At 39.1% G+C, this 20,680-nt stretch overlaps 1 protein-coding gene across 2 annotated transcripts in view; it reads left to right on the forward strand.

The window, feature by feature from the left end:
- Nucleotides 1-20,680, forward strand: part of DSCAM (DS cell adhesion molecule) — a 460,069-nt gene that overhangs the window by 282,769 nt on the left and 156,620 nt on the right. For both annotated transcript variants that reach the window (XM_054085418.1, XM_054085408.1), the window contains exons 5-8: nt 2,123-2,401; nt 4,692-4,967; nt 7,469-7,765; nt 8,614-8,889. In XM_054085418.1, coding sequence (XP_053941393.1) covers nt 2,123-2,401; nt 4,692-4,967; nt 7,469-7,765; nt 8,614-8,889 — 1,128 coding nt within the window. The remainder of the gene's footprint in view (nt 1-2,122; nt 2,402-4,691; nt 4,968-7,468; nt 7,766-8,613; nt 8,890-20,680) is intronic.

Below are 20,680 nucleotides of genomic sequence, written 5' to 3' on the forward strand. Positions count from 1 at the left end.
GCAGGAAAGCACCATCAGCTTGTTGTCTGAGGTGGTCTTGCAATTTACCTGGGACCAGCATCAAGGCATATATGGTTCTCTGCAGCAAGCTAGGAAGCTGTCAGGATGTGATATTCACTAGTCATAAATTTTCCTTACCGTTACTTTAATTCCTCCCTGGTGGCCCCATCCTGTTTCAAAGTCCATGTAGTACTTCGTGGTTTTGTTATTAAAGAACTGAAAATGGTACCATATATATCCTTCACAGTCTCTTGAAGAACCATATGGAGAAGATATGAAGCTACTGTGAGTTTTGAGTAGGAATGCACAGACAATACCTTTAGAAGTCAGTACTACTTTTTTATTTTTTTAATTATTACTTTCAAATGAAGAAATGGACTTTTTTGGAAGTGTAAGCTTCCTAAGAGCCAAACCTGTAACTTCTCGAGTGCTTACATTTTTACTGATTTAATTCCTCGGGGTGCGCAAAAGAATCTATGCAGTAAAAGCATAGATTTCTGATGACCTGAAAGGTGAGGAAGAAACGGGCTGATCAATTAGTCAAATTGACATTGGCTTTCCCAATAGCATGCTGGCAGATTGCGTTTTCACTAAGCCAGACATAAGCAGCATGGCAAGCTCAAAAATATAACCCATCTCGATGCCAAATGTGGACCTTGAGGCTACAGATGCATGCAAAATCATTTGTTTAACTAGTCGCTGACACATTTCTAATGAGGCAGACAGTAAGTTGCTGTAAATTGAATGTGGTTTTGCCTTCAGTGACTCAACTTTTTTCTGCTCTTTAGGTGTCAGCAAAACTGCTGTGGTAATCTTTCATTGAACTTGGCAATTAGGGTTTTATCTAGATAGTCACATAAAATTTTCTTGGCCCATTTGTTTGCCATCACAATTTTAGTTTCTGGATTGATAGAGGCACTACCGAAACTGTACTAGCTATTTGCTCTCAAGCATACTCTCCCATCTATGGCTGCAATTCATCAAGATATATGTACATTAATTTTAAACTGAGTAGCTTAGGTACTGATTTTGCTATTGCTCCTGTAGCTTGAATTTGCCATGAACTGCTCCTTTAATATTTGCAGCTCCTAAGATGAACCTGCTGCAGCTGCTCTGTGAGCAGTACCTGAGCTAGTTAAGTCAAAGACCACTTGAAAATATCATACCTACAACCAGGGAACTGTCATGTAGATAAACCCCAAAATATTGTTGTGTCAAATAGGAATAAAAGGAGTTAATCAGCACAGTGAGTTTCTTTGTGAGACAGAAATCTTAGTGAATTGAGTGTGTGTGATGAGAAAATGCTTAGATAAATATTTGTTGATTTATTTTTCAGTTTTTATGTTGCAGTAGCTCCAGGATGGGCTTCCATCACGCTGCATGCTGCACAAAACTGTAAATCATGTCAGCCTCTGCTTCCAAAAGTTTTCAAACTCAAAAATCGCAAAGTACTATTTCTGGTGAAGTACATGCACCTCTGGTGAAGGCACTGTGCCAGACTTCTGTGAGATACATAAATTTATGTATCGGTCTAAGAAATACTTTTCTCAGTAAGCCAAGCACAAAAAGTTGGGGCATTAAGTTGTATGTTTAGTCTTGTCGTGTTAAATTCTTTTTACAGAGAAAAAGAAAAGGCTTGTCTGTCAGTTAGATTGCAGAAAGAAATTCCTGTGTCTTTGCCCATTTCTCTCCTGACAAGAGAATAAATTGCTCCTTTAATTCAAAGCCTTCAGACCACCGAGAAACATGGACAATGTGTTGGCTTCATTCTAGAGGAGCAGTGTAGGGGTAACACTGATAATAATTGTTAAGGCAGCACGTTTCTGGCTCTCTATTTCTCTGATAGAGGACATGAAAGTGATAGGAGAAATGGTTGTCACCTGGAAAAAATCCAGTGAGAGGGTTTCCAAGCAGTCACAAGATACTTCATTAGTACATGCTGCTGGATCCCAGCCACCACTACTGAGATATTACAGACTGATGGCTGGGTCACGGTAGCAACCTGTAGTACATAAAACACAGGGCTAGTGAGCAAAAAAAAATAGAGGAGAAAAAACACTGGCAAATTGCTTTGTGAATGAAAGAATTTTCATACATTGAAAACTGCTGTTTGTTCTTTCAGATCCAGCGAATTCAGCTCCATCTATTCTAGATGGGTTTGACCACCGTAAAGCCATGGCAGGACAGCGAGTGGAGCTGCCCTGCAAAGCGTCAGGGCACCCCGCACCAAAGTATCGTTGGCTGAAAGACAACGTTCCCTGGGAGCCTGACAGCAGGTTTCGGCAGACAGTTACAGGTCTGCTGATTGAGAACACACGTCCCTCGGACTCAGGCAACTACGTCTGTGAGGTGTGGAACAACTATGGGACTGCAGAGATGATAGGGCGACTATATGTGAAACGTAAGTCCTGGGCTGAGTTAAGCTCTCAGGCCATTTCTTGCCTGTGTGTTGCTGTATCTTTCTGTACCTTCTGTTTTGTTACTTTACCTTAGCGATGCTTAAACATCTCAAAGATGTGGAACACCAGAAAGTAGGTTCTGTGGAGATGAGTTCATTGGACAATTCAGTGATCAGAAGTGCAAATAGATGCAATTTATAATGTAGGTATATAATTTATGACATGGAGGATATGTAATTTAGAAGCATGAATTGGATGCTTAAAAAGAAATTGCAAATGTTCTCATGAATAAAGCTGCCAAACTCTCATTGCCATGACTCGTGCTGCTTGGGAATACTGAATACTTATACCTCCTCTCAGTTGAGTATTCACGTGTGAATATTCTGACTGCTTCACAAATTCTACAAAGATAATTATTACTCAGAAGCACTGCACTGGAAAAGTGTTAATCTTCTATTGTTAAAAAAAATATATTTCCTGGAATAGAAGTAATGGTTTGTGAACTAACCTTTCCACCTATACAGCATGACTAGCAGAGTGAAAATGGAGAAGTTTGTGAACAGTTCAGGCCATAAAAATGACTTCACAAATAATTACACATAATGTATTTGGGGACAACAAAACAGAGATCAAAGATCAATAATTTGTGAATTATAATGGAGGTGCTTTGCTTTTAAATGTATTCAAAAAACTAGTTGATTCAGTCTGCCTTGTATAATATAAATTCAAAACTTCCAGAGACATGACATTATAGCGTTGCTAGTGATACCCAAAGTATTCCCAACTCCCTGGTCATACCTTTTGCATACTGACTCAGTGGTCAAACAGCCAGTAGATACCTTCTGAATCAGGTTGGCAGGAAGCAACAGTTGAACAAAGGAGTTTCACCTTCCGCTGCAGTGGAGGATTTGTTTCTTTCATCATCATGGCTCTGAGATGTTGGTGGTGCACTTGAGTGTGTCTGTTTCTGTCTGTTTTGTTTAATGAGTCATTGACAGTTTTAAGCCTTTGTGATATTTTGGATAGGAAACATAGAGATACTAAGCAGCTTGTAAAATTCATATGAGAACAAACTAACTGTTGCTCTGGACCATCGTAGAGAAAAGATCTGGCACATCTGTGATCCAGAATGACTGAAGCCACTGATATGTGTGGTTTTTCTTCCAGGTCTCTGTTCCCAATGCGCTGCTGAATATTTATTAACTACCTGTGTGTTATAAAATGTTCAGTAAAGTAAATGAGTTAGCTGGGGAAATTTTACTGTATATGTGTGGCTGTGCATGTATGCAGGTTGGTTTAAAAAAAATAGGATGATATGTATTTAGTATCAGAAATGGTATCACTTGTGATAGTAGTCTCTTATCTTTATAAGGAAGTCAAACCAATATATATAAAGCATGAAATGAGATCTGCATTCATTAATGCCAATAACTGTTAGGTAGCAGGATAAGGACTGTTTTCCTTGCATTTATGTTTATGACTTTTCTTCAACAATGTTCATTCTCTGTTTTTTTTTCTGCAATATAAAACTTGTATTATCTGTATTCTACTGTATCTTAAGGCTGACTAGAAAATATTGTAGTCTTCCCATGTTAAAACAGAAAATCTATAGGGCCCCCACAAAAATAGCACTTCCATATGGACAGATCTGATGAATAACTATGGGTGTACCTATGTTAACATTTTAGCACAGATCTTCCTCACTTAAAAGATAATCTCCTGGTCATTGGCATTCACTGCACTTGTTGACATCAGGGAGTGGTTTTGGAATGTGTAAACTGGGTTCCTTTTGCAGGAAATGAAACCAGATGAGCTTCACATATGAGCAATGCACATAATGCACTGAACTAACATGAAGTAGCATCCTACGCTCTCAAATCATGTGTAGTGCCATTGTTAGAATCAAAGAATACAATCATTAGGTTGGAAAAGACCTTTGAGATCATCAGCTCCAACTGTATTGTCTACTAGGCCCTCAGCACCAATGGTGTTAATCAGTAAAGCTACTCATACTGTATATTTAGGTGTAGGTTTATATCATGTGTTGAGCAGGATATCCCTATAGATCTATAAGTTTTATGTTATGGATGTTGGTGGCAAAAATGCTTGCTTAGAGCAAACACAGTCATCTGTTGTTTGCTTGAGGGTTGTTTTTTTTTAGAAGAATATGGATGTGATTTTTGTTGTTCTCCTTAACTGAGAGTTAATTTATTAATTATACCTAAATGTGCATGTATACTTAATGATTTCTATTTCCCCTTCCCTCTTCCTTATTCTGATTTAAATCTTCAGAACCACTAAAAGCCACGATTAGTCCACGGAAAGTAAAAAGCAGTGTTGGTAGCCAAGTGTCCTTGTCCTGCAGTGTAACAGGAACTGAGGACCAGGAGCTGTCCTGGTATCGTAATGGGGAAATCATCAACCCTGGTAACAATGTCCGGATCACTGGTGTCAACCGAGAGAATCTTATAATGGATGGCATGGCCAAGAGTGATGGTGGAGCTTACCAGTGCTTTGTGCGCAAGGACAAGATGTCTGCTCAAGACTATGTTCAGGTGGTACTAGAAGGTCAGTCACTATCTGTTTAGAGATTCTGATTTCCACAATATATATGTCATTTTTGGTGTCATTGTTGTAAAGTGAGGCATAGTGGACCCTAGGTAGAAGAAGAGGGTACTCATAAACTGTCAGTGGGATTTATTGATCCCCACTCTGAGCAAAAACTACTGAAATGAAAAAAAAAAATTAAACCAAAAATCCCTCCTGAGCTGTTCTCCCAGTGTCTTTTTTTTTGGCTCTGGGTTTTTTTTTTGTGGAGGTGGGAGGGAGCAGATGGTGATGGTAGTGCTGATTTTTGGCATTAGCTTTCGGCAGAACATGAGGGAAAAGGTCTCTATTCAATTCCAACTATCTCCTCCTGGGCATGGCTTCTGGTTGGATCTATTGCCTGAAGGCCTGGACATCATCTTAACTAACTGATACCATGTTCCACATGATAATCAAGTGAGGAATGTAATCAATTTATAGACAGCCGGGTCACTAATGAGGCTGTAGTGCAGTTGCGGCAGGGACACTATTTTTAGAGTCTTTGTAGAAAAAGAAGAGACTACCTGCCTGAACTGAGTTACCTCAGCAACCATCTCCTGTGACTAAGAAAACCTAAAGAGCGTATTGATAATCTATCATGAATGTCGAGAGAGTGCAGGTTATCAGAAAGAAACAGCAGGAAAGATTTCAAAGACAGTTGGGTCTCACTGGGGAAATAATGTCTGCTTTCATCTCAAAAAAAAAGCCTGTCACTTGAATGAAAAAAATAAAAAGAAGAGGGAGGAGGAGCAATGGCAGAGGTACATGGTGTGCACAGTCACAGATTCATTGGTCCTGTGTCAACTTTCTTTCAAGATAAAAAAACATTTCTTTTTGTTGCTGTTGTTTTGGTTTCTGAGGGATGACAGTATCTACAGCAAAGGAAAGGGAGAGAGTAGAGCTGAAAATAAATACATAAATTAGAATTCTGTCACACAACCAATGGGAAAGAAATGAAAGGGAGAGTGGGGAAGAGGAGAAAATTATGAAATCAAATCAGATCAAATCCTCCTCTAGGGATGCTGAAGTCTTTCAGCAGCCCAAGATTGTCAGTGCCTTATGTTTTGTACTATGTGGCAAGCAAGAGTTGTGGTTTTAGTTCTGCTATTATTTAGTGAGATTATTGTGGAGTGTTAGATACATCATGCTGGTTCCCTTCGTTCCCTGGTTGAGGTTGCACTGAAATTGCAATGTAATAATTGTGATTTCCAGAGGAGTCATCATAGTTTAAGCCTTCCAAACACAAGGGTAACACATGAGAGACAGTGCATAGAAACAGTACATCGTGCACTAATAGTGCATCACATAGATCATGAGACTTGTCAGTCCTGACCCCCTCTGTCCTGTGCAACACTGAAAGGATTTGTCATTAAAGGCGCCATGTACAAGGTGAGTTTTCAAGTGTCTTTTGATCCTCTCTAGGTAATGATGTCCCTTTTCCTCCTGTTTCTTGGAGACACTAATATTGTAGGAACACTGAAGTTAGTTAGCTTACTTGCCACTTGGCTCTCTAAATCCAGACAGTAGCCTATAGCACTGTTGTCCGAACTTTGGACTGGATTACTCCCTGTGTTTTGCATACTGCTCTTAATGTGTGACCTTTTGCTCCAAATTATCCTGGAATTCCTTCTAGATACATATTTGAAAGTATTGTTTTCAAGGGAGAACAAATACGCACTGCATGATCTCAGAAAGAACTTCCTAACTAATAGCAGTGTGCTAGTACTCTTAAACATTATCACACTGAACTCCCTGTATAGGTGGTTGTTTAATCCTGCTCCCTACGTACTGCCTCAGTGTTTCTATCTCTATCCATTCTCTTTATTCACTTACCTGGTACAGGCTAAGTAAATTGTAACACAGATCGCAAGATAAAGCATTTGAATGCTCCAATTTCAGAGGAATACTTATCTGTAGCATAGAAATAAATTGATATCACTGCTATTACTGACAATCTGTATTCAGAAAAGCTTAATCTAATACTTTTCTAAATGGGGTATTGTGCATCAGTACTAAACTGGATTGGCACAGCTGTGAGAAATTAGATTATGTGAGTTGTGTCTGGCTTTTGGCAAAAGAATTCACATCCTTAGCTTTCCAAGGAGTTAAAATCTACCAGGAAAAGAAAAATTCTGAATGAGTTGAGGTTTTGCTGTCTGTCATTTGCAAGGAATTATGTATGACTTTAGCAGTTCATATAGTTGTGCAGAGCCCTGGACCATCTATTCAAGTGGTTTTCGTTCAGCAGTGGTCAGTACTAGGTTTCCTTGAAAATGAAGAAGAAACCTTTAGTAAGCAAATAAAAAATTAATTTCTCTGCTACCAAAATTTCTTTCCCTGTCTCAATAATTATTTGCATACTGGAACACAATAGTTTGCATCTGTTTTAAAAAAGATCTTGGCTTTTGTAATAGGCTTCATGACAAAGGGAAGAGGTTTATAGCATGCAAGTACTACTCTCCTGCTTTTCTTTCCCTTGGCAGATGGAACTCCCAAAATAATTTCTGCCTTTAGTGAGAAAGTGGTGAGTCCGGGAGAGCCAGTCTCCCTTATGTGCAACGTGAAGGGGACTCCTTTGCCTACAATCACTTGGACATTGGATGAGGATCCCATTGTGAAGGATGGCAGTCATCGTATCAGCCAGATTATCACCTCTGAAGGAAATGTAGTCAGTTACCTGAATATCTCTAACACTCAGGTCCGAGATGGTGGAGTTTATCGCTGTACTGCCAACAACTCTGCTGGAGTCGTCCCGTACCAGGCTCGAATAAACGTAAGAGGTGCTTGTCAAATCAGCTCCTCAAAAAAACACACATAACTCATTGTAGTGGAGAAGATTGTTGCATGTGATGAAATGAGTTTTGGAATGCTAAAACCAACTTGCTGTTTTTCCTCTCCTTTTCTTCCCCATCCTTCCCCTTTCTCCCCCCACCTTTCCAGCCCCATCTAGAAAGCATATGGTATGGTTAAATGTTGGAAGAACCCTTTGGCTTGTGTTCTATAGTCTGGTTTTCCTGTACTCATCTCTATTAATTCGCAGTTTCTTTGCTTTAGTCCTGTTGTGCATGGATTTTTTTTTTCTTTTTCTTCTCTCTTTTACTTGTCCAACATTCATTGTAATTATTCACGTATACAGTACTTTAGCTTGCATTTCTAGCCCTACATGGCTTAAGCTTGCATTTCTAGCTCTACATGGCTTAATACCCATCATCATGGTATTATAATTTATATATGTGGGGAAAAAAAGGCTAACTTTGTCAGTGTTCTCATGTGTAACAAGATTCTAACTTTGTATCAGTTTTAATATTTCACATTAATTAAGTCATCCTCAGCCTTCTAATTTGTAATGCAGCAGAGATTTTATCGGGCAAGTGTTGGATAATGCAAACATATATCCCCACATAATTAGTACGTATGCTGCAGGGTGAGGAAAAACTAGAGCATATAAAGATTAGGGAAAATGCTCAAGTAGCTCTTCAAAGGAAAAACTGTCAAATGTTAAGAAGTGTTGTGCAAGTCACATCTGTAAATGTCACTAACATTTGTATATTAAGAAAAATTATATGCATGTTTCCTCAAGCAAATGTGCCTTTAAATTGTTTTCAAGAGTTTCTTTTTACCTTTGTAGGGCCAGCAAGCATTCGACCAATGAAGAACATCACAGCAATAGCTGGACGGGACACCTATATCCACTGCCGTGTGATCGGCTACCCATATTACTCCATCAAGTGGTACAAGAACTCTAACCTTCTACCATTTAACCATCGCCAAGTGGCATTTGAGAACAATGGGACACTGAAGCTTTCAGATGTGCAGAAGGAAGTAGACGAGGGTGAATACACATGCAATGTCCTTGTTCAGCCACAGTTGTCCACCAGTCAGAGTGTGCACATGACAGTAAAAGGTGAGGTTAACTTGGAAATCTAAAGCCAAGCTAATGTCTCTGTTGTTTATAGAATCACAGAATTGCACATATGGGATTTTCCTGGCAGTTAGATAATGAGCACTTAAGAAGGTTAATCCAGATTTGCGTTTATTTTTAATGATGACATAGATGCTAATCAGTCACTGTGTGTTATTCTCTCTTGACTTCTGCCCTCCTTCGGTCGATTAACAAAGTTTTGCTTTCTATAATAAGTGGAAGCCTTGCAGAGCAAGCTTTCTACGAGCAGCTTTCACTACAACTAAGTCAGTAGATCAATGGTTTGTCACCTAAGCTTCACTGGTGAGTGTTTCTCTGCTGAATGACAAAGTTCACCTTTTCATTAGCCAGTGACTTTCCAGCTTTTCAAATATAAGATGACAATTTTAATATGTGTGTTTCTGCCAATAAACAGAAACAGGAACTGAAAGCATTAACATTGCTTTCTTCTTAAGTGCACTTTTCTGAGTGTTCTTGATCCTTAGAAAGGTAACATTGTAAATAAATGTGACTTGAATTTTTAATAGGATGCTGAAAATCTATTCAAGTAATGCCAAAGAAGGAAGCTCAGATGACCCTGAAAGACTTCAGCAATAGATGAGAATAGGAAATTTTTAGCATTGTGTTCTGACTATTGTGATATTGGCGATGTTCAGACCTATTCACAAGGACACAAAAGGCAGAAAAACTGATTGCAGTAGCACCTAGTTTTGCGCAATGAGGCCACTAAATAGTGCATTTCGTGTGAACCTGTAGGAAGAATTGAGGTATAATTTCACTGTTCCTAAATTCTTAAGAACTTTTCCTGGGTTTTTTTTGGGGGAGGCAGGGGTAACAGGGGGACAGAAGAGGAAGAAGATTGAGTCCTGTATCTATTCTCAGATAACATACAGAGAACAGCAAGGTAAAATTACTTTTGTTGCACACATATAATCTTTAACTTCTTTCTGTTATGCTTGTTTAGCCCTTTCAGTCTGGAGTGATGTAATTCCTGATTATTTCAATACGTTACGGGATTAGATTTAAACTGCTAGTATTTTGGGCTCTAAAAGGCATCTCACACACTTGAGACCATCAGGGCACTGGTCACATGCTGTACGTGGTATCTTGATTGACATTACAATAATATCACAGATATGTTGATGCACTTTAGGAACTGAATGCCAAATTAGTTATTAGTAATTGTGTTGCTGCTGCATTAACAGTTCATCATGGTAAATCTGATGGGGAATTCTGCCTCTTCAGCGATACTGTTCTTCATATGACAATGGAAATGAATGTAGCCAGAGAAAAAAACAAATCCAGCAATCTATACTTACAGCTCAGGTGTTTAGATCAAAATATTGCTAGTCACTGAGAATGCTAGCTGATACCTCGGATGCAATACCCTTTTTAATTCCATTAGGTTACAATTTCAAACTTGACAGTTCCTCCTCAGAAAGAAGATCACCAGCTCTATCAATTTTGATTGAACTGTAGCTTTTGTCAGTGATTTGACTTCCTTGAACATATTCTAGTTTTTGTGTATAATCAGCTCACATAGCCAGTGGCTGGTCAGAAATCTCAAACAGTGACTGAATATGCTCTGAATAACTTGCATAAACATGTGGCACATCTGAAGAGTGACAGTGGGCTGAGCTGCCACTCTACCTGAGATACAGCCTCGTCCTCCATATGCTGTGGAAGACAGGTGTGTCAGCAGTACAAGAGCAGCATGAAAAGCGATCCATGGCACATGCAAAGCAAACACGTCAGCGTGGCTTATATCTATTGATCGAGAGTTGCCAAAGTTGGCTGCAAAGTGCCATAGCTACTTCATCATGCTGCAGCCTTGACAAGACACTGTTATTTAAAAAAGGGTAATAACCTGTCCTTGCATGCTAAGCCCAAAATGTCAAAGGTGAACTTTTTATGTCAGACCTGAACTATTCTCAAGGTCCTGCTATTGTAGCTGGAGGTCAGCATTGCCACAGTGTTTTTTTTAGATGGCTATATATTATTTTCTTCCATAACTACATAGTGATTTTATCTAAGATAATAGTGGAGAGTCAGAAGTAGCTCGTTGCTTTAAAATATTATCAAAGTTTGTGCTGCCTTTTTGTTTTATAGATTCCAAAGTTAATGCGATGAGTTTTCAGGCACTTCTGTTTCATTCCGAGAAAGACAAAATATGGCCCAGCTTACTTACTGGAGGTTAAAAGTACAGTTGAGAAGGCATAATTATCAGTTTCCTCATAACCTTTTCTGAGGTTATCGTCTCTGTGATATCAAAGTGTTTCAGAAATAATTGTTCATTTTCAAAACCCACCTGCATGATCAGGAGCACTTTGGCAAATGGCAACTAAAACACAGACTGAACTTAGAAAGTATCCACAATTTTTTCTGTGTTCCATTGCAGAAACAAACAGCTTGATTTTTGCAGTTCACCTGCTGTTATCTAGCATTTATATGGGAGCTCTGCTCCCATTGAAATGAAGTTGCTTCTGAGAGTTCTTCCTTCTTCGGATCAGCAACATCACTCATCTTAGCAACCTCCTGGGAAAGACAGATTGAAGTGATTTAACAGCATTATCTGAGAGATCGGTGGCAAAGGTGAATACAGAATTTGGCTCTGCAGGGCAGCATTTATCTGCATTATACATACGACTGGCCTTCCTGTCTACAGTCTTCTGCCACATTTACTGTCCACTTTCCAAACTCTCCAGTACGTAAAGCATCCTTGTTCTTTTTTGAACGAACACTTGCTAAAGCAGCATCCCATTAAAAATATGCAACAGTATGAGCATGTATTTATATACCAGAGGGCTGCCCATTCTGCAGAGCAGTTTGAGATTTACAAACATCCAAATAAAAGCAAAATCTTGAGTACATTCTTCAGATATCACTGTAAGATCTCTGATAGGTGAACAGAAAGTTTCTTGACAATGACTTCAAAATTCAAAATTATATCCTGGCTGCCAGAGAGCCCAAGACTGGGGTTTATAGAGCCTTGCTATGCAGCCTTCCACCTGGCAGGCTGTCAGGAAGCCAAAACCTTAGGAGCTGGGCACTTAAGTGCTGTTTGACCTTAGGCCAGCTACTTCTTTGCATTGTTGATCAGAAGAATCAATTAGACACCATATGAAATCAGTTGTCCCATTTTTTAGGAATAACTGATGCCGTTGTCTGCATAGCCACCTACCCCAGAGGTCTGCAGACTCCAAATAATTCTGTCCCACAGATATGTGGCATGCCACACCCTCCCCCATCCCTTGCCTGTCCCTTGTCTGTCACAAAATCTGGATCTTGGAAGCTAGCAGTCCCATAAGCTTAGAGCTGAGTGGATAAACTGGCAGGAAAGTATGCAGATTTCTGCTTGGCAGACATAGCTCTGTTGGAACCGTGCCTGAGTCCTAACAGAGCTTTTTGGAAATCAAGTCATCTTGGCATTATTTTTTTTGTATTTGGACAACTGAATTGGCCAGTTCTGAGTTCTGACAAAAAGCCATGAAAACTACCCATGCGTATCTGTTGGAGAGGGAGATGGGGGCAACAGACACACGGACTACATATACTACTATATACTACTATATACTTAATTTCTGGTAGTTTATACCTGTTGACCACTTCTCTTTGCAACTGTAATAATACCCTTTCAACATGTTTTGCTTTGGCCTATGTTAATGTAATTTTCTGTTTAGCTTTTTTGTAAAGTAAACTGAAACCCCTTTCCTCCCCCTTCTGTAAAGTGGAAACAGTAGTTACTGACATCCTCGGAAGTAATCATTGAGATTAGCCTTGCTAAGGATGCTGCATAGGTCCTTGCCAAGAACAGAATGATTCTTAGCAGCACTAATTTCTTACTATGCATTTGGCCCAGCTCTAGTAGTTTGCTAGTGGGATTTTATATATACCTGACAGTGGCAGAGGACTGTTGAAGTCAGACATCCTAAGGAGAAGAATATTCTGCAGAAGATATAGGATTTTGTATCAATTCCTCCTAAATATGACCTGTCGACCTCAGTTTCTTCTAGCTCATCCTTGCCCAAGTCCTGGGTTTTCTACTCTGGGTTCCAAAACTATTCTGTCTCCACATTTTTTCCCATCTCAGCCCTCATTTCTTCAGTGCCTTGTTCTCATGACTGAAAATAAGTCTTCCTCTTCAGTGCTCTCAGCCATCCTCCCAGCCTCCAGTCACAGTCCTCCTTTTCTGCCAGTCTTCAAGTTTCTCCATCTGCACTGGGTTTCAATCTGTTTCCTCTTCATGGGGGCGTTCATTCACTGTGCTATATCTCACCCCTGTGCTTCCTTGTTCTAATCTAACAAACCAGGCCAGTTTTCCAACTCCACTTTACCAAACTCCATTACTTCAATTCCACTGCAAGCCTGCTCCTAACTTCTGACTCCATCTATGATTCCCTTTTGTTATCCTGAACACCACTTTGATCTTCTGCTCCATTGTTTGCTGCTCCTATTTACATGTCCAGAAGTGCAGGATGGTTCCTGTCTCTGGTCCCTTGGACCCCACATCTCTTTTCTTTCTCTCTGCATTGAAATAAGTCTTTTCATGCTTCTTACACCTAGCACGGGCAGCTGCATAAGCACTAGAGAGACAAATCTGTCTGCTTTCATTTCTGACATCTCACCAAATTGCATCTGCCTCACATGGCTAGAACTGACTCTGCCACTGAAGGCAGTGATAGGACTTGTTTCTTCAGTGCTGCTTGAATCCTGGGAGCTCTCAGCTATTAATCACTGGAAAATGTCTTCTCAGGATGTGATAACTGCAGGGGAGGGGGGGGGGTCTATTTATTTTCTTATTTTTACTTAGACTGCAAAATTTGGGCACCCCTGTGATAACTTTTCATAGGGGCAGCAAGAATACCTGATGCTATTGCCATCACTTGCTGTACTTTAAATCCATGAGGCAGGCGAGACTCAGATTCTCACAATGCCTTTTTTTTTTTTTTTTAAGATGTTATGGTAGGATCCAAATATATTGCATCCCTACTTTTCCACCCTCCTGCCTCATCTTAGAAACAGCCAGACAGTTGTAGCTGAAACTTTCCAACTGAAATGACTCAGCCTGAGGCAGACACTTGGCCTGGAAAAATACTATCCAGGCAAAAGTCAAACTGCAAGCAAATAAAAATAGTCTTATAATGAGAAATGTTGGCAAACAAAGAAAGAAATTATATTACCCACCCCATCTGCAAGTTTCATATTTCCATTGAAAGCCAAGCCTTCAAGTGGCAAGATGGTAAAATAATGATAGCAGCAACTCTTCTACAGCATTTTAGTAGATATGAAAGCACTTTAAAAACAGGAATGAGTCATTATCCTCATTTTTTTTATTATGTAATTTATAGTAATAGTTTTCTCAGCTACAGTAAAAGCCATCAGTAGTAAGTGATGGTTTTCTTTTCATCAGTCTCATGGGACACACTTCTCATGTAAACAGCCTGCTGCTATTCACACTTCTCCAACAGAAATTAATTGAAAAAGAAGCCTCTGAGAGGAAAGGGTGCAGCGTCATTAAAATGAAAAGTGCAGTGTTCAAAAGAACTGTTTCTGATCTTGTACAGCTTATATATTTCATTAATTTAGAAGGCTTCTTTTTGCCTTATGCCAAAGTGATTGCACTTCACCTGTTGTCAATTGCATAAGAGAATTGTACCAGCCCGATTCTTTGTAGAAAACAAGCAAACCAAATAGGGGCTATTTCTAAATAACTTCATGTTGCAGCAATTTGAATAGATTCTACTCATTATTCCTGGAAAGTATCTATCTTTTTCTAATACATAAACGTTATTGGTGGATTTGGATTACAGATCGCTTCAGAGAGGGCTGGTTTAAACAGTGAAAAATATGCAGGCACAAAAGGTGAAAAAAAAAAAAACAGAGTAAACCTTTCAAGGGTTCTGTGGACTATGATGCATGCTCTCATCAAACAATCTGCTAATCTATTTATGCTTCAGTCTATGGTATAGATTATGGCAAGTGTAAATTCAATTTCCTGCTCGTATCTAAGACATAACTTCTTATCTGTACTACTGGCTGAACTTTGCCAATATCTGAGTCAAGAAAACCTTATGGCCTTGATGTCCTTCAGTACTTCTTTCATTATATCATTTACTCCCTTTCTTTCACTCTCCCATACAATATCTTTTTAGATCCCTCCAAGCTTGCTGCAACTTCTTCAGGAAGAAATATTCAGATCTCTCAAAATAGCTGGAGTTGTCATATGCAGGAATCTCACATGTAGTGAGAATGGATGAGAATATCCAGTTCTGTAAAAAATCCTGCAAAAATCCACCCAACATTCATTCCAGGTCACAAAATGGATGGAGACTCGTTATGTGGAGCAAGTAGTGGCAGCAGTCTGATTTAAGAGAACATGCACTTTGATGGTGATGACTTCCATATGAGGACCCCAGCACTGGGTTCCACACCTTAGGAGGAATGACCCCTTGCACTAATATACGTTAGAGGTTAACCAGCTGGAAAGTAGCTCTGTAGAGAAGGACCTGAGAGTCATGGTAGACAAGTTGATGATAATGAGCCAGCAATGTGTCCTTGTGGCCAAGAACGCCAGTGGTCTCCTGGGGTACATCAAGAAAAGTGCAACGGACAGGTCAAGGGGGGTTATTCTCCTCATCTATTCTGCTCTAGTGAGGCCGCATCTGAAGTACTGTGTCCAGTTAATGGCTTCTCAGTTCAGGAAGGACAAGGAACTACTGAAGGGAGTGCAGCAGTGGGCCATGAATATGATTATGGGACCGGTGCATCTCCCTTATGGGGAGAGGATGAGTGAGCTCGGTGTGTTTAGCCTGGAAAAAAAAAAGACTGATGGGAGACCCTATCAATGCTTAGGTATAACTAGGAGGCAAGTTTCAAGAGGATAGCACAAGACTTTTTTTTAGTGGTGCCCAGCGACAGGACAAGGGGCAACAGTTACAAACTGGAGCACAGAAGTTCCACCTGAACATGAGGAATATCTTTACTGTGAGGCTGATGAAGCACTGGAACAGGCTTCCCATACAGCTTGTAGAGTCTCCTTCCCTGGAGATATTCAAAACCTGCCTGGACACGTTGCTGTGCAAACTGTTCCAGGTGAACCTGCTTTAGCAGGGCTGTTGCACTAGATGATCTCCAGAGATCCCTTCCAACCCTGATCATTCTGTGATTCTATATGATTCTTTGGTCTAACCCATAGAATAAAAGACTAGAACAGTCAGGTATTCCATATGTGAGATTTGACAGGTCAGTGTAAATTTTTCAAAATACAACTACTCAAGGTTAGCCTTGCATTGAAAGAGCTGACTTACATTCTTTAAAACCTCACAAGTTTCGTGTGGATGCTGCAGGTAAGTATCTTATTTTGTAATGGTACACTTCTAACATACTGTATTTGTAACATCTATGACACTGCAGAAAATGGTCCCCCCAAAAAGTATGTTAAAGTTATTTGATAACTATCCTAGTCTTCATGAGGAGTTAGTATGTTAGTATGCTTTTCACTTAAATCTAAAATAAAACTTTCTTGTTTTGTTCATGGTCTTATATCTTTCAAATACAATTTAAGTTGGAGTATGGATTCATTTATTTTTTAATCAAATAAAACAGTGAGCCTTAATACCCGGATAATAGCCTCAGCTAAGGAGTTCAAAGGTATCTGTATATTATGTTTGGGTTTATCAGAAGCTGTCCCTCTTCTGTCTCTTACAAAACAGCTTTATTTTCTTTGGGTTTGAAGAAGGCATTTTCTTGCTCTTTTTTGTATATATTTTTTCAATAATATTTTAAATACTTTCTTATATATTTTTAAATATTTCTTCTAAAATTTTAAGCACTTTGCTGCATAAACTTAATGTGAGCTATTACCAGTGTCCATAAAAGTACAGTTAGTAAGTACATGTAGAAAGCGAGACTATGTATGCACATGGTAATGCAGGTATGGAGTCCGCTCGCCTAATTTCAAATTGATGTGTATAATACATAGCATGCAAAAAGAAAATAGTACCAACCCTGTGGAAAGAGAAGGATGATACAAAATCAGCTGCTTGTGTACAGTCCTGGAAAAAAGATGAAAGGGAAGCTAGTGTGAAATCAGTCAAACTACTCATGGGAATGATTTCAGAATGAGAGAACCTCCTATTAAAGTCTTCTCATCTAAACCTGGAAATTTTGGCTCTGGTGATTTAGTTGGTTTAAACTTTTCACAGTGTTACCTGTGGACAAAGATCACTTTAGATCATGTAGAAATTAAACAAGAGCAATAGCTCTGGACAGGCTCTAAAAGCATGGTAAAAATAACTAATGAGTGCTTCTGAATACCTAGACTACAAGTGAGGCTTTTTCTTAACTGGCACTTTAAAAATAAAAGTAACTGCTTGTTGTGTTAAGATACTCTTGCAGCTGCTATCTTCTCTTCAAATCAAGAAAATTTTCTCTTAAAAAATAAATCACAAATGCATTCCCTTGGGCAAGGAACCAAGCTTCCCACCATCCTAGGTTTGCAGGGTGCTTCATACGATAAGACCATGCACTTTTCCCCTTACAATGGAGGCTGAAAGCGGGTGGTTCGATAGATGGATGAGACATAACATGAAAGCATTCTTGGTTTCTACACAACATTTTTACATCCTTTCTTATTTTGGAGGAGCTCACAGAGCAGCATCAGGTAGCCTGTGAGCTACCAGTGCTGCATTGCAGGAAAAAGGAGTGGAGACTAAGGCAAAAGGTGAAGTCTCTTGTAAGCTCCGCTGAGAAATATACACCACAGCTTTTGCTCTACTGCACTCAGCAACAGTTCCTGATAAAATACCATAGTTTGTTGTGGTAAGATTTTAAAAGGTTTCAGTATAGTGTTAATTTTGTTAACTAATGAACCTACAAATAGAGGGAAATGGTGTGCAACAGCAGAGGCATTATGGAGATTAGTTTGTTCTTTTTTTTTTTATTTTTTTTTAATGCATACACATAGAAAGGGCTGAAGAATATAACAGTATTGCCTCTTTTCAAGTCAGGATACATGGATACATCAGCACACAAGGAGGGAGTGGGGTATGAATCTCAGTGCAGTAAATGTCATTAACAGATAGTTCCCTGAACGTCTTACAGGTAAGGCTCAATACATTCAAGAAAGAAGCAAAAAAATCCAGTGCTTCAGCAGCTGCATGCAATTGCTCAGACCAGCACCCACAAGGGATGGAGCTGTATAGGTGAAACAATTGATGTCTGAGAAAACTTACAAAATGACTAGACCGTGGGTAGGTTTTGTACAGAGGCAAAACAGTTTTGGCTTTTGCTCTCTTAGTGCATGAGATCTAGGGTCACGCAGATGCCTTAAGAAGTTACGTAGTTTGGTGGTTATTATTTTGCATCAGCCAATGGACCTGTGTTCCCAGTATGTGTTTTGAGTATTGCTTGCCAAAGGTATTTTATATTGTGGGCACAGCTCTTCCAACAGTGTTGTAAGAAAATCCATTAGGGAACTATTTCTAATGATGAAGCAGAGGACGACTTTCATTTTACTACACAGGGCCATAGGAGAGCAACACTATGTTCACAAGGCTGCTACAGGAGACAGGCTATCTGCAGGAAACACTTTTAGTGAATCATCTCAGCAGTTTCTTCTAAGGTAACTCCCATGGAACGGAGGGCGCGAAATTAAGGATGTTGCTCTGCTAATAGAGAACAGTGTGGAAGCCCTCCTTGCCCTTCTCTACAGTAATCTCCCAGAGGTACAGAAGGCCTTGCTGGGCCACAAAAATATAATTTAAATTTTCCTGCATTAGCACTGATGAGGCTGGCCCATGCTCCTATTCTTAAACAGACGCTTTATTCAAGCACTCATCAATAAAGCATTCCCAAGACATTGCTCTTCATTGCATGAAGCAGAAATTTTCACTCTTTTGCCTGTTTTGAGTAGAGGAAAAAACATCCCTTCCATGTACACAAGCATGCATACACATACAGACCTCTCTATATATACTTAACATGTAACGTATGATATATAGAAGAGCATAATTTAACAAAAAAAAAAAAAATCAAAGACAGGCTCAGAAGTATTGTCAAACTAAAGCTACACATAGGAAGGCAAGTATTTCAACACACCTTGAAGTATTTTAAACACATTTTAAATAGATGTGTCCTATTGTAACTTTTATCTCTCAAGGTTAAAGTAGTATACACCCGTCTTATTTTCTCAGTGCTGTTTGGAAACAATACAGCTTTAATTTACAAAAAAAAACCAAACCACAAAACAAACAAATGAACAAACAAAAAAAGCCTTACATGCTGGTTAATGAAGCTTGACATTTTCTTCTGGAATGTATGTCAACTTTTCACTTCAGAGATAGATACAGGTATATATAACCAATTTATATTTCAGAAATTATTTGCCCAGCTTCCGGTATAGTTTAGCCTGTTTTTAATAATGATTTTTTGTAATTGTTTCCTTCTTCAAACTATCAGGAAGATCATTTATCTACTATGTTAGGTCACCAAAAACTGTCTTTATCCACTCAAAATGGTAAATACTGTAGCTGAAAAACATTCTTCAATAGTTCAAAGTCATTGCTGGGCTATTTATTTTTTTTAAGTACTGATTTTAAATTACACACTGTTTTTTTTAAATAAGCTCCTTGACAGGATTGCAAACTGCTGCAGGTTGAATATACATTATATTTTATGAAGCAGAAATAAATGTTGGTTTCCTCTGTATCTTAAAGACCTGAGTAGATGGAAAATGTGCTGTCTATAAATATTTTAGCCAATTTCTGAAATGCTCTGCAGGCTACTACTTACATTTTATAGAGTTGGTAAACGCAGCCTTGCAAATCAATATTTTCTGAAAAATACTTATATATGAGACCTAATGATCTTGCTCCCTGTTTTCTTCATCAGGGAGATGGAGAGTGAGGATGCACACGATAATCTTTGAGCAATATGTTGTCTGACTTTCAATATCATTTTATCCATGAAAGATTGGTTCAAATTTGTTACACACTCAGCAGAAAATAGAGAAGCAATTTGCCACCCTGTTGTGAATTTTAGCATACCTTTCAGTAATGATGCCTGAGACTAAGAGGAGTATTTGGGCAGAAATGTGCTAGCCAACACAGTAAAGGGGGCACTTGGCATTTTGCAGATATTTACTCTCATCAACAGAAAAGGTTATGTCAAAACCTTTTGACAGCCTCATTCTAAAAATTTCTTATTTCCACTTATATTAAAAACTGCTTGTTAATAAATGCTGAGAGAAATCTGACGTTCTTCTGCTGATGTAGAAAGAATTCAGAATATCTCATGTGAGTGTGTTAGCTGCAGTAAGGTAATTAGAAGAGGCAGGCAGCCGTTTTGCTTCAGTTTGTGACACTAGGTCCCCAAGCAGTTAATTTCCATCATCCAAAGTTCAAATAAATACAGTAATTTATACTGAGTTTCTTTTTTTCTGTGTGCCTGATCTAACAGATTTTCAAAACACAACAGGTCAGGTTTTAGCAATTTGAGAGATGATAGTCAGGAAAAGGCATTACAGCGTGTGAGAAAAAAATTGATTGCAGCAGCACTTCTCGCAACTGCGGACGGTGAGCCGCTCTCAGAAGAAGTCAGGGAAAGCCTATAAGGATGCCTTGTACCCTGTGCCTGATGTTACCTCCCTATGGCAGCTGTGCATAAGCGTAATTTCTCCTTGTCAAAAGGCATCATGGCTGTGTTGGAAATAGCGGAGTTAATATCTGATTTGTGCACCTTGATGTGCATATACAGAAGTGTTTGAATGTGTCTT

This window comes from Cuculus canorus, chromosome 1 (genome assembly GCF_017976375.1).
Source record: "Cuculus canorus isolate bCucCan1 chromosome 1, bCucCan1.pri, whole genome shotgun sequence".
In the NCBI taxonomy this organism is placed as follows: domain Eukaryota; kingdom Metazoa; phylum Chordata; class Aves; order Cuculiformes; family Cuculidae; genus Cuculus; species Cuculus canorus.